The sequence below is a fragment of the Bos taurus genome, chromosome 5 (assembly GCF_002263795.3).
Source record: "Bos taurus isolate L1 Dominette 01449 registration number 42190680 breed Hereford chromosome 5, ARS-UCD2.0, whole genome shotgun sequence".
Lineage (NCBI taxonomy): Eukaryota > Metazoa > Chordata > Mammalia > Artiodactyla > Bovidae > Bos > Bos taurus.
In genome coordinates, this window is record NC_037332.1 from 31,266,998 (window position 1) to 31,281,546 (window position 14,549).

The following is a 14,549-nucleotide window of genomic DNA, read 5'->3' on the forward strand; positions in this document are numbered from 1 at the left end:
GGTAAAGCGTCTGCCCGCAATGCTGGAGACCCGGGTTCCATCCCTGGGTCAGGAAAATCCCCTGGAGAAGGAAATGGCAACCCACTCCAGTATTCTTGCCTGGGAAATCCCATGGACAGAGGAACCTGGTGGGCTACAGTCCATGGGGTCACAAAGAGTCAGACACGACTGACTCACTCACTGAGTGACTTCACTTTTCTGTGTATTCTTGCCACCTCTTCTTAATCTCTTCTGCTTCTGTTAGGTTCTTGCAACTTCTGTCCTTTATTGTGCCCATCTTTGCATGAAATGTTCCCTTGGTGTCTCTAGTTTTCTTGAAGAGATCTCTAGCCTTTCCTATTCTATTTTTTTCTATTTCTTTGCATTGTTTACTTAGGAAGGCTTTCTTATCTCTCCTTGCTATTTTCTGGAACTCTGCCTTCAGATGGGTATATCTTTCCCTTTCTCCTTTGCCTTCCACTTCTGTTCTCTTCTCAGCTATTTGTAAAGCCTTTTCAGACAAGCATTTTACCGTCTTGCATTTCTTTTACTTGGGCATGGTTTGGTCACCACCTCCTGTATAGTGTTACAAACCTCCATCCAAAGTTCTTCAGGCACTCTATCTATTAGATCTAATCTATTGAATCTATTTGTCATTTCCACTGTATTTTCGTAAGGGATTTGATTTAGGTCATACCTGAATGGCCTAGTGGTTTTCCCTACTTTCTTCAATTTAAGTCTGACTTTTTCATTAAGGAGCTCATGATCTGAGCCACAGTCACCTCCAGGTCTTTTTTTTTTTTTTGCTGACTGTTTAGAGTTTCTTCATCTTCAGCTGCAAAGAATATAATCACTCTGATTTCGGTACTGACCATCTGGTGATGTCATGTGTGGAATTGTCTCTTGTGTTGTTGGAAGGTGGTATTTGCTATGACCAGTGCATTCTCTTGGCAAAGCTCTGTTAGCCTTTGCCTGCTTCTTTTGTACTCCAAGGTCAAATTTGCCTGTTACTTCAGGTATTTCTTGACTTCCCGCTTTTGCATTCCCGTCCCCTATGGACTGGAAAAAAAAAGAAAGAAAAGAAATTTTTCTTACTTCCTTTCTTTCCCCTATGGACAGCAAGTAGATCAAACCAGTCAATCCTAAAGAAATAAACTCTGAATATTCTTTGGAAGGACTGATGCTGAAGCTCCAATACTTTGGCCACCTGATGTGAAGAGCTGACTCATTGGAAAAGACCCTGTTACTGGAAAAGATTGAGGGTAGGAGGAGAAGGGGATGATAGAGGATAAGATGGCTGGATGGTATCATCAACTCAATGGACATGAGTTTGAGCAAACTCTGGGATGTAGTGAAGGACAAGGAAGCATGGCTTGCTGCAGTCCATGGCACTGAAAATTAGGCATGACTGAACAACTGAACTACGACAACAATGATGAAAATGATATCTTTCTTGGTATTGAAAGAAAGTGAAAGTTGCTCAGTTGTTGCTGACTCATTGCGATCCCATGGACTATAGCCTGCTAGGCTCCTCTGTCCTTGGGATTCTACAGGCAAGACTACTAGAGTGGGTTGCCATTTTCTTTTCCAGGGGACCTTCCCCACTCAGGGATCGAACCCAGGTCTCCTGCATCACATGCAAATTCAGAGCTGCTGGTGACCACACAAATGTTGCTAGTTATACATATCTTTAGTAAAACTTAAGATAGAAACTTTAAGTAAGGGTATGAAGGGTCTCTTCAGGACTATAACCTAAGCAATTCTTTGGTTTGGCTAGAAACCACAGAGTTAGAAATGATATAACTTGTGGCTTTAAGTTATTTGTAGAAAATCTTGGAAGTACTGAACAATAACAACAGTCCCCCTGAAGGCACCACAACAGTGTATTCCACCTGTATTCCACTCAAAATCAGGCCCTTTATTCACGACAGAGGATGAGATGGCTAGATGGTATCCTGAATAAAGGGCCTGATTTTGAGTGGCTGGGTGTGTTTTTTCCCCAGAGGATGAGGGAGGAAATAGGGTGAAGAGGTAGACATGGCCATGGCTCATAGCCACCTTCATCTCTACTGAAGAGGAAATGGACTCAACTTGTAACAACTCAAGGATGGAGATTCCTTCCTGTATCAATTCAATTCAACAAAGTTTCATTGATCACCTAGTTATTCAAAGAACTATGGAGGGTATCTTATTGTTGTTATTGTTCAGTTGTTAAGTCTTGTCTGACTCTTTGTAACCCCCATTGACCCCATGGACTGCAGCACATCAGGCTCTTCTGTCCTCCACTGTCTCCTGGGGTTTGCTCAAATTCCTGTCTATTGAGTCAGTGATGGTATGTAACCATCTCACCCTCTGTTGTCCCCTTCTCCTTTTGCCCTAAATCTTGCCAGCATCAGGTTCTTTTCTAATGAGTTGGCTCTTCATATCAGGTGGCCAAAGTATTGGAGCTTTAGTTTCTGCATCAGTCCTCCAAAGAATATTCAGGATAGATTTCTTTTAGGGTTGACTGGTTTGATCTTGCAGTTCAAAGAACTTTCAAGTGTCTTCTCCAGCAACGCAATTCGAAAGTATCAAATTGTGTCGCTCAGCCTCCTTTATGGTCCAGCTCTCACATCCGTACATGAGAAAATCCACAGCTTTGACTGTATAAGGCCTTTGCTGGTAAAGCGATGTGTCTGCTTTTTAACATGCTGTCTAGGTTTGTCATAGCTTTCCTTCCAGGGAGCAAGCATCGTTTAATTTCATGGCTGCAGTCACCGTCCACAGTGATTTTGGAGCCCAGGAAAATAAAAGATGTCACTCCTTTCACTTTTCCCCCTTTTATTTGTGATGAAGTGATGGGACTGATGCCGTGGTGTTAGTGTTTTTGAATGTTGAGTTTCAAGACAGCTTTTTCGGTTTCCCTCTTTCACTTTCATCAAGGGGCTCTTTAGTTCCTTTTCACTTTCTGCCGTTACTGTGGTATCATCTGCATATCTGAGGTTGTTGATATTTCTCCCAGTGATCTTGATTCCTGCTTGTGATTCATTCAGCCCAACATTTCACGTGATGTACTCTGCATATAAGTTAAATAAGCAGGGTGACAATATATAGCCTTGTCCTACTCCTCTCCCAATTTTGAACCAGTTCATTGTTCCATGTTCAGTTCTGACTGTTGCTTCTTGACCCACATACAGGTTTCTCAGGACACTGGTAAGGTGGTCTGGTATTCCTATCTCTTGAAGAATTTTCCACAGTTTTTTTGTGATCCACACAGTCAAAGGCTTTAGTGTAGTCAATGAAGCAGAAGTAAATATTTTTCTGGAACTCCCTTGCTTTGTGTATGATCCAGTGGATGTTGGCAATTTGATCACTAATTCCTCTGCCTTTTCTAAACTCAACTTGTAAATCTAGAAGTGCTTAGTTCACATACTGCTGAAGCCCAGCTTGAAGTATTTTGAGCATTACCTTGCTAGCATGTGAAATGAGTGAAATTGTACAGTAGTTTGAACATTCTTTGGCATTGCCCTTCTTTGGGATTGGGATGAAAACTGACCTTTTTCAGTCTTGTGGCCTCTGGTTGGTTTTCCAAATATGCTGGCATATTGAGTGCAGCACTTTAACAACATCATCTTAGAATTTGAAATTTCTAAGTTCAGCTAGTATTCCATCACCTCCAGATTTAGATGGAAGGGATCTAATATTGGCTAAAAGTATCTCTTCCCTCAAGGAATAGTAGGAAAGATAAGATAAACATTAAGAATTAATTAAAGTGTAAGATATAGTATCATAAGTATCATTAGGTTAGATCAGATCAGATCAGATCAGATCTGATCAGTCGCTCAGTTGTGTCCAACTCTTTGTGACCCCATGAATCGCAGCACGCCAGGCCTCCCTGTCCATCACCAACTCCCGGAGTTCACTGAGACTCACGTCCATCAAGTCAGTGATGCCATCCAGCCATCTCATCCTCTATCGTCCCCTTCTCCTCCTGCTCACAATCCCTCCCAGCATCAGAGTCTTTTCCAATGAGTCAACTCTTCGCATGAGGTGGCCAAAGTATTGGAGTTTCAGCTTTAGCATCATGTCCAGTTCTAACTGTTGCTTCCTGACCTGCATACAAATTTCTCAAGAGGCAAATCAGGTGGTCTGGTATTCCCATCTCTTTCAGAATTTTCGACAGTTTATTGTGATCCACACAGTCAAAGGCTTTGGCATAGTCAATAAAGCAGAAATAGATGTTTTTCTGGAACTCTCTTGCTTTTTCTATGATCCAGCAGATGTTGGCAATTTGATCTCTGGTTCCTCTGCCTTTTCTAAAACCAGCTTGAACATCAGGAAGTTCACGGTTCACATATTGCTGAAGCCTGGCTTGGAGAATTTGGAGCATTACTTTCCTAGCGTGTGAGATGAGTGCAATTGTGTGGTAGTTTGAGCATTCTTTGGCATTGCCTTTCTTTGGGATTGGAATGAAAACTGACCTTTTCCAGTCCTGTGGCCACTGCTGAGTTTTCCAAATGTGCTGGCATATTGAGTGCAGCAGTTTCACAGCATCATCTTTCAAGATTTGAAATAGCTCAACTGAATTCCATCACCTCCACTAGCTTTGTTTGTAGTGATGCTTTCTAAGGCCCACTTAACTTCACATTCCAGGATGTCTGGCTCTAGGTCAGTGATCACACCATCGTGATTATCTGGGTCGTGAAGATCTTTTCTGTACAGTTCTTCTGTGTATTCTTGCCATCTCTTTTTAGTATCTTCTGCTTCTGTTAGGTCCATATCATTTCTGTCCTTTATCGAGCTCATCTTTGCATGAAATGGTCCTTTGGTGTCTCTGATTTTCTTGAAGAGATCCCTAGTCTTTCCCATTCTGTTGTTTTCCTCTATGTCTTTGCATTGATCGCTGAAGAAGGCTTTCTTATCTTTCCTTGCTATTCTTTGGAACTCTGCATTCAGATGTTTATATCTTTCCTTTTCTTCTTTGCTTTTCGCTTCTCTTCTTTTTACAGCTATTTGTAAGGCCTCCCCAGACAGCCATTTTGCTTTTTTGCATTTCTTTTCCATGGGGATGGTCTTGATCCCTGTCTCCTGTGTAATGTCACGAACCTCATTCCATAGTTCATCAGGCACTCTATCTATCAGATCTAGGCCCTTAAATCTATTTCTCACTTCCAATGTATAATCATAAGGGATTTGATTTTGTGCCCTAAATGTTCATAAGAGGAAAGATAATTTATATTTGGTGGGGTGGGGCGGGTTGTGGGAAAAAGCACTCAAGGAAAGATTCATGACAGGAGTGAGATTTAAGCTTGTTTTGAAGTACTGGTGGGATTCTGACAGCTAAAGTTGGGGTGGTAAAAGGACAGTAAGGGCAAGAGCTCAAAGAATCTGAAATGAATGACTTGAGGCAACTTTGAGATATTTCCTTACCTCTGAGATAAGAAAATACCCTTTGCAAATTGCTGTAAGAGGAACTCTTTCTGAGAACCACTAGATGAGGAGAGCTGAGCAATAGAAGAATCTGGACCCTTGGGGCCTTGTGGTTGGGACTCTGTATTTCATTACTCCTTCTTGTTAGTTGGTTGGTCATTAAGGAGTGTGTTTGCAGAACTTTATTCTAATTTGACTATGAAAAATGTGAAGAAGGGTAATCAGGAGATTTGAGTCCTAAATCTGTTTCTGCTTTTCACTGATGGTCCAAAGCTGGTTAAATCATCTCTGTCTCTGTGGCTCAGTTTCCTCATTATTAAATGAAGATTTTGGTCTAGTGATTTTCCTGAGATCTTTCCCTGCTTTGACAATCCAGTATTCCAAAACTTTAACTTAAATTGCCCATTTTTGTATTAGCCAAGTTTTATTTTTCTGATTCCCTCATTTCCCCCCGTATACCTGGGCTTCCCAGGTGGCTCTAGTGCTAAAGAACTCACCTGCCAATGCAGGAGACCTAACAGGCGTGGGTTCGATCTCTGGGTTGAGAAGATCCCCTGGAGGAGAGCATGGTAACCCACTGCAGTATTCTTGCCTGGAGAATCCCATGGACAGAGGAGCCTGGCAGGCTACAGTCCGTAGGGTTGCACAGAGTTAGACATGACTGAAACGACTTAGCACCCACAAAGTACCTACACTCTATATACCCATTGGGTATTTTGGCATTTAGACAATATTTCGCTTGTCTCAGAGACCAGTAGCTCCTTAATGGAGGCCCAGTAGCCTGTTTATGGACATATAGGGCCAGGCAAGTGGTGGACAGGGCATCCCTTTCCTATACTTAATGAAAAATAAGTCACAGGAAATAACTTGATATTCATCCTATGATTTTGGTCTGAATTTGAACACAGTATGACACATCTCTCATAAATGTGCATTTCCCTCCTTAATCATGGGGTGAAAGGCTTTCCTCCAAGTCTACAGGGTTGTAGGAATAATCCCTGTGTGTGGTTGTGGGAAGGGCTGGATTAAATGGCCATTCCTCCACTGATCTCACAATCTGCTTATTATTTTGCCTCAGTTACACCCTCACGCCCTAGTCAAAGCTATGGTTTTTCCAGTAGTCATGTATGCATGTGAGAGTTGGACTATAAGGAAAGCTGACCACTGAAGAATTGATGTTTTTGAACTGTGGTGTTGGAGAAGACTCTTGAGAGTCCCTTGGACTGCAAGGAGATCCAACGAGTCAATCTGAAAGGAAATTAGTCCTGAATATTCATTGGAAGGACTGATGCTGAAGCTGAAACTGCAATACTTTGGCCACCTGATGCGAAGAACTGACTTATTGGAAAGACCCTGATGCTGGGCAAGATTGAAGGTGGGAGGAGAAAGGGGCAACAGAGAATGAGATGGTAGGATGGCATCACCGATGCGATGGACATGAGTTTGAGTAGGCTCCGGGAGTTGGTGATGGACAGGGAATCCTAGTGCAGTCCATGGGGTCGCAAAGAGTCAGACACGACTGAGCGACTGAACTGACATCCTCAGGAAGGCATATGCTCTGGAAAATGTAAAGGACCAAGAGGTCAGAACAGAAATGCTACTTAAGCTGGGACTGTTTTGCTCAGCTCCTAGCCCTGGCCTCATTCTACAGAGAAATATCTTCATCTTGGAAATTTCCCCTGTGAGTGTACCACATGTGAAGCCATGATTTTCAGAGGGCTTTGCTGAAGAAAACTGGCTTTTGCAGAGCAGATCATAGTCTAAGGGTCAAAGGATTGAGAACAGATAGAAGTCAGGGAGCTGGCATTGAAGTGGTCTCAGTTGTAGACCTGTCAGTCTTTGGATGGAACAACTGCTATTGTCTTTCAAGGAGCTCTCTTTGGACCTGAATGGGAGATGGCTGGTAGCTGAGCTTTTGTTTTACTGTCTCCAATTGCTTCTCCTTCCTCTAGGCTTGGAACAAGTCTTGAGCCTAGTCAGGGATCTCAAGTGGTCTGGGTTCAGGTGGGTGGTGGAGAGACTCGGGCTGGGGTGACGGAGTGCATGTGTTTCAGCAAGCTCTTATGAGTATGACCCTCAGTGGTGTCCCAAAATATGGGCTCTTTTTCTCTTTCTATCCTGATCTCTCTTTTATGCTACTTTCTGCTGACATGTATATTGTTGTGAAGGCAGGAATTTTATTGGACAAAATTAAATGTTTCTTTTCATATGTTCCTTCTCTCCCTTCTCTCTCATTAGTTCATTCTTTTTCTTCTTCTTCTTTTTTTATGCGCTAATTGAGAGCCAATTAAGTGATAGGACCTACTAGGTACAGAATCATTAGACAGGGTTTTGCTCTCAGGGCTTACGCTTTAGAGGAAAATATTCCCTCCTGTTTCCTAGGATCATGCAAGAGAATGGACTCCTGAGACAGACTGATCATTCATTCCTTCATGCATTCCTTAATCAACAAATAGTTTTTCAGGATTTATTATTTGTTATGTTCTGATTTAGGTATTTCTAGTTAACAAAAATAGAGATGACACACTTATTTTATTTCATTTCTTTCCAGGTTTCTCTGGAGCTTTAGATTTTGCCAGGTAGTTTTCAGTGTGGGAACCAAGTAAGAGTTGGATCTCGGTATTAAGACGGGACCCTCATAGTATGAAGTGGGAAGTTTGCTAATGGTCAGATTTCCACTTTGTGCATAGACAAAAGTAAAAGAGTGAGGGAAAGACAAAAGAGGAGGGGTGGAACAGGCACGAAATGAGAGAGAAAAGCAGTAGCTGTGGAAATGGCTGGTGGAGCTGTGAAGATAGTCTTTACTTTTTCCCCCTAGTTCTATGGAGACATAATTGACATACATTAATGTATAAGTTCAAGGCATGCAGCAGAGTGGCTCGATATACATATATAAATGAGTATTCCAATATGTTCAGTTAATATCCATCATCTTGAAACTTCTAACTGGAAAATCTTGAAAGTTCCCTCTGATGGAGAAAATTTTCATACGTTGAGTTTTGAGGGAGTCATTTTGCCTTATACATGGTTCAGCCTGAAGTTTGTGTGAACTTGAAGAGCCTGTCAAAAACCTGCCACATCATGGCATGTCTGATTTTTAACCATTAAGGTAGAGAATGTCTGTTTTGAAAATAAGGATAAAGAACTCCCTTCTTATGACATCCATATTTAATCTCTTGAAGATAAGGTTCTCTTCCTAGATACCATGGTCCTGCTATCTCACTCGATATTTATTAAACCTATCTCTTTTGGAACCTTGAAAAAATATTCCCAGGTCATCTTTGATGGATATTCTGTGTTCTGATAAGGTATATGTCTACACTAAAAATAATAGTTCAACGGAGTAGTTTTTCAGAGTTATCTGAAAGGCTTGACTGAAATAAACCTCTTTTCTATTCCTCAAAAAAATTCCATCATCTCATAAAGATATAATATAAAGAAAAGCAAGAGGAAAAAGGAAGTAAAAACTTTTCTCATTATGATTTACTCACTTACCATATTTCCTATACATCATACAGTGGTGTTAACTACAATCTTCATATTGTACATTACACCTAGTACTTATCTTACCCTGAAAATTTGTTCCTTTTAATTACTTTACTTTCTTCCTACCATCCACTCCTGGTAACTACATGTCTGATCTCTTTTTCTATGAGGCCAGTTTTTCCCTAGGTTCTGCATGTAAATGAGATCATATTGTATTTGTCTGTCTTTGACTGATTTATTTCACTGAGCATAATAATGCCTTCACAGTCCATCTATGTTGTCACAAATGGTAGAGTTTCTTCTTTTTTTTTTTATGAATGATTAATATTCCATTACTTTATCCATGCCTCTTTATCTATTCATCCATTAAGGAAACCTAGTTTCTTTCCATATGTTGGGTATTGTAAATAATGCTGCCATGAACATGGGGGTGCAGATAACTTTTTGAGTTAGTATTTTCATTTCCTTTGGATAAATTCCCAAAAGTGGAATTGCTGGATAGATAGTGGTTCTGTTTTTTGATGATCATCCAGATGTTTATTGAGAAGATTTTCTTGTGTGGTGACTGGGTCCTCTGTGGATGGCTGCCATTAGTTCTGTGGAGGTTTTCCCATCTTGCTTATCTGTGGGAAGGCACTGGGGTCAGAGGAACTAAGGCTTCTGTTTTTCTTGCTGAAAAACATCTCTAAATAAGTAAGCTTAGAGATGAAGCTCTCTCCATCTCCTCTTCTTTCCCATGACTTTTCCTCTTATTTATGAGGAGGCAGTAGAGCCTGGCTTAGAAGGTAAGCCTGGGCTTCCTGGCCAGCATCCTCCTTAGCGCTGCCTTCACCTCCTGGTTCTTCAGACTGTAGATAAGGGGGTTCAGTAGGGGGGTCACCACACTGTACTGCAAGGATAGCACTTGCTCCAGGGCTGAGCCGGAAGGTGGGGTCATGTACCTTGAAGGGAATTGCACAAAGGACAGAAATGAGCTCAGGACAGTGGCCACAGTGATGGTGGCAGCCACAGTTCATTCCGCCCCAGACTCTGCAAAGAGGGTGCTCAGGGCTGAGTCAGCTGTCATTGTAGAAGCATCTAGAGATGACTGTATTATCCGTGAGAAGTCTGTCATTTCTGCCTTTAAACACCTCCATAGATGAATTATACAAAACATTATAGGAGCTACCCCAAGGAAATGGAGAAGGCAATGGCACCCCACTCCAGTACTCTTGCCTGGGAAATCCCATGGATGGAGGAGCCTGGTGGGCTGCAGTCCATGGGGTCGCTAAGAATCGGACACGACTGAGCGACTTCACTTTCACTTTTCACTTTCATGCATTGGAGAAGGAAATGGCAACTCACTCCAGTGTTCTTGCCTGGAGAATCCCAGGGATGGGGTAGCCTGGTGGGCTGCCGTCTATGGGGTTGCACAGAGTTGGACACGACTGAAGCGACTTAGCAGCAGCAGCAGCCCCAAGGAAAAAGGAAGTTCTGTAGCATATCAAGTGCTACAGATTAGAATAAAAAATAATTTCATGCATTTCTGTAACACTTCACTTTTCAAAGTACTTTTCCTTAATAATTATGATGACAATATGAGGATTTTTTCCTTTTCTTTGTCTTGCATACACAGCTGTTTGTTCCCATCTTATGATGATTATTCCTTACAAAACTATATGCTAGTCCAATAATGTTGTCATTTTCCCCAAACATTTATGGGGAGTTACCTCAGAATCACAGCACATTATTTTTATAATGTGTAGTGGAATGAAATTTTGTCCTTTTTAGTATGTTTGTCTTTGGCTTAGAAAACAAGCTAAGCTTTGTAAATAAGGTGAAACACAAAAATTTTGTGTTTAGCTTGAGATATGAATCCAAAAGAGTAAGATTAAAATTTTGAATGTAACTTGTTAAATGTTACTGAGAGTATTTCCCAAAGAAGCATTAATTTTTTTTTTTTTTGCAATTGTGCCATTATCATTGGAATAAATGTTCTTTTTGGGTTTGCTGTGCTTGATTAAAAAAGGTATTCATTTTACTGTCATTTTTTAATTTTTAAATTATCTCTCCTAACATATCTGTGAAGTAGGTAGGAGAAATCTTGTACCCCCTTGTGGCAAACGTGGAAACTGAGACAAAGAGAGCTGCAGAGATTGTCCTCAGGCTCAGATGAGCTCTCCTAGACCTTTCTTTATTTTTTCCCATGCCACATGTCTTACCAAGTAACAAACAGGTGAGAAAAGTATAGAGCAATTTGTGCAAATCCATCTCCATTTCACTAGTGGAGAGCACAGGCCATTAGTTACTGTTTCCTGGGAAGCAAGGACTCATCAACTAGCACTGTTTACGTTTGAGAGAAACACGGTGGAAAAGAACGTGCAGTTTCAAGTCAGGGAGACTTGGTTTATATTTAGGTTCCATTCCTAGCTGGTTCTGGCAACTTTTGTAAGGTACTTAATTACTCCTGAAACTCAGGATTTCTTATCAGAAGTTGACATTAAGAATATTTCTCCTGTGTTGTTATACATAATAAAATTGAGCTTGATTATGTAAAGCAGCTGTTGTATAGTAGATGCCTAATAAATAAACCAGAAATCATCTGTGGAGACATGAACTTCCAGTAAGAAGGAGAAATGGCATCTGTTTCAAGGATGATGTATTTTATTTTATTTTCTTGTCTAGCACTGAATAAACGTCTACCAGAGGCCCTGTGATTTTCTTTTGATGACCCTGAAAATCATAGGTTAATGAAAGTAAGAAAATCTTGACTTCTTGTATTAGATTATGTTTCAGAGTAGACAATTGAGGCCTCAGAAAGAAAATGGATTTTTAAAAATAATTCACACATCAGGCCAACAACAGAGCCAAAACTAGAATCTAGGCCTACTGATTCTAGTACAGTTCTTTTCCTGCTACTCTGCAATGCTCTGTTTACAGAGCAAGTTTCCTTAGTGTGAAAATATCCTACATTTACATTCAAAGGTATAGCAATGACATACCTGAACATTCCTGAACCATAAAAAGTGGTGACCACAAGAAAATGAGATGAGCAGGTAGAGAAGATCTTGTTCCAACCTGTGGTGGAGTTGATCCCCAGGGCTGTCAAGATAATACGGGTGTAAGAACCCACCAATAGGGCAAGAGAACCAAGGCCCAGGACCACCATGGTGGTCAGGATGGAGGCAACGCTCATGTAGGGGTCAGAACAGGCCAACAGGAGCACTGGAGGAAACTCGCAGGCAAAACTGCGGATGAGGTTGGGGCCACAGAAGTGCTGTTGAGACAGGAGGACGGTGTTAAGCAGGCCAGTCCCCATTCCTATTGCCCAGGAGGCTCCCACCAGGCCAGCACACACCTTCTTGTTCATGGTCACCACATACAGCAGCGGGTGGCACACAGCCTGGAACCGGTCATAGGCCATGACTGAAAGGAGGCAAGCTTCAGTGGCCCCAGAAAATATGACCAAAGAGATCTGGGCGAAACATTCAAGGAAGGATATAGTCTTCCACTTGGAAAGTAGGTTCTCTAGCAGCTTAGGCACAATGACTGAGGAATAGAAGGCATCCAGGAAGGAGAGGTGACTGAGGAAGAAGTACATGGGGGTGTGGAGGTGGGAGTCAGTCCTGATCACCAGCAGCATCAGCAGGTTCCCTGTGAGGGTCAGGAGGTAAATCACTAGGAATGTTACAAAGAGTACTGCCTGGATCTGAGGGTTGTTGGATAGTCCTTGGAGAACAAACACAGTGACTCTGGTTGTGTTCCCAACTTCCATGGAGCATTCAAGTTTTCCTTCAGAGGCACAAGAACAGAAGAGAATGCTCCAGGGTGCTACGAGTCTCAGAGCATTACTGGGGATGAAGTGTCATGAATGAAGTTTCAGGGCTGACCCAGGACGGATTGTATAGCAGAGGCAACCTTGCCATGTCAGGCCTCATCAACCCTTTCCAGCTCAGGGCAATAATCTATTGGCTAAGGTGGAGAAGGTGGGAAGGAAGAGTGTAGAGAATCAAACTTAGGAAAGAGAGAAAAAAGAGATTATTGAGATTGGAGAAGGAAATGAAGGGAGTTGGAAATAGCCACCAGTGCACTGAGAAGTACTGTTTCCAGTTCCAAAAAGAATGGAGTTCAAACCACAGGAAGGCTCACTGGCATAGTGAGTAAACAATAAACGTGTTGGCCGGCCATCTGGCTTATAGTCCATGATGCATGTTTGTATGATTGGCAGAGGTATTGTGACAGCTGATGATGGCATAAGACATTCCTCTGTTGCTGTAAGTTCATGAATAATTCACTTGACTTTCTTACCAAAAAAACAAATCAAGAAAACTAGATGGTTTCTAAAGTCTGTTCCACCCAAGAAAATCTGAAGATTGGGGGACAGTCTTCCTTAGTATCTCTGATACTAAATGGAAACCTTTTCCCCTTCTGTGTCAACACAAGCGGAAGTGGCACCAGAGTTGCTGGTTTCACAGAAACCAGATAGGAGGAAGCCCTCAAATGGAGGCAATGGCTGTGCACATCAGTGACTTCAAGGGATTTCTGTGATGTTATAATATCCAATGTTTGCACTGTGCTCTCAGGATTTAACATGAGAGTCCATGAAGATTGTGCTATTCTCTGAGTTTTTACCAGAGGAGTTGGAAGAAATCAAGTCAAATTTGGGGCATCTTCTGTGCATCACAGAGATCGTAAAGGAAAAAAGAGGAGAGATAAAAGACAACCTAGAATGTGTGGATGGAGAAGGCAATGGCACCCCACTCCAGTACTCTTGCCTGGAAAATCCCATGGACGGAGGAGCCTGGTAGGCTGCAGTCCATGGGGTCGCTAAGAGTCGGACACGACTGAGCGACTTCACTTTCACTTTTCACTTCCATGCATTGGAGAAGGAAATGGCAACCCACTCCAGTGTTCTTGCCTGGAGAGTCCCAGGGACGGGGGAGCCTGGTGGGCTGCCGTCTATGGGGTCGCACAGAGTCGGACACGACTGAAGTGACTTAGCAGCAGCAGAACGTGTGGAACAACAGACAGAGGGTTTAGTCTAGAACAAAGGAAGATAAAAGCGTTCACCTCTCTCCCCCTGAAGGGTAATTCAAGAGGATGATAAATAAGAATCTGATCTCTATTTATGGCTTTTACACTCACGAGTTCTCAGAATGGATAGTTTTAGGAGAAAATGAAGTTGAATGAGAATAATATTTGTCTTCACCTGTGTTCTCTAGAGCAACAAGAGGTGCTCTTAGTGGAGGCTACCTGAATGGCATCCTTTCCAACACTGGAGCAAAAGCCACGAATATGGTTAGGGCTTCCTGGGCTTCCCTGAACTTTGTCCTTCCTTTAGAAGATGCAGAGGTGGTGCTTCTGAGCAAGGAAATATCCCTATAGTCATTCTGTCCAACAGGAAGATTTCTTGACTTTGCCTCCAAATTAACAATGACCAGAGGGACTTGATCTCAGCTCTAGACCTTGGAGAGTGTTGATAGTCCCTGGAGAGGCCCTCAGGTAGGAGGCCTGCTCTGATCTAAATGAGTTCCTGGGCCAACTATTTCTTCCCTGTGTTATTCTTGTTTCAGTGAGTTGCATCATCTAAGAGGTACCCTTGGGTGGCCAAGAATTTCTCAAGATAAAAATATAGAGTTCTAAGATTTCTTAGTTCTAAATCTTGGAATTCCTTCCTTCTTCTCTTCCCTCCTTCC

The 14,549-nt window shown here is 42.1% G+C and overlaps 1 protein-coding gene across 1 annotated transcript; it reads right to left on the bottom strand.

Annotated features, from left to right (window-relative positions):
- Positions 1-9,547: 9,547 nt before the first annotated feature.
- On the bottom strand, positions 9,548-12,628 carry OR5BS1 (olfactory receptor family 5 subfamily BS member 1). The gene is made up of 2 exons (XM_024992355.2): positions 11,856-12,628; positions 9,548-9,815 (listed from the first exon to the last, which is right to left on the bottom strand). The coding sequence occupies exons 1-2, from the start codon at positions 12,626-12,628 to the stop codon at positions 9,653-9,655; spliced, it is 936 nt and encodes a 311-aa protein (XP_024848123.1). The 3' UTR covers positions 9,548-9,652.
- Between the last annotated feature and the right edge of the window lie 1,921 nt (positions 12,629-14,549).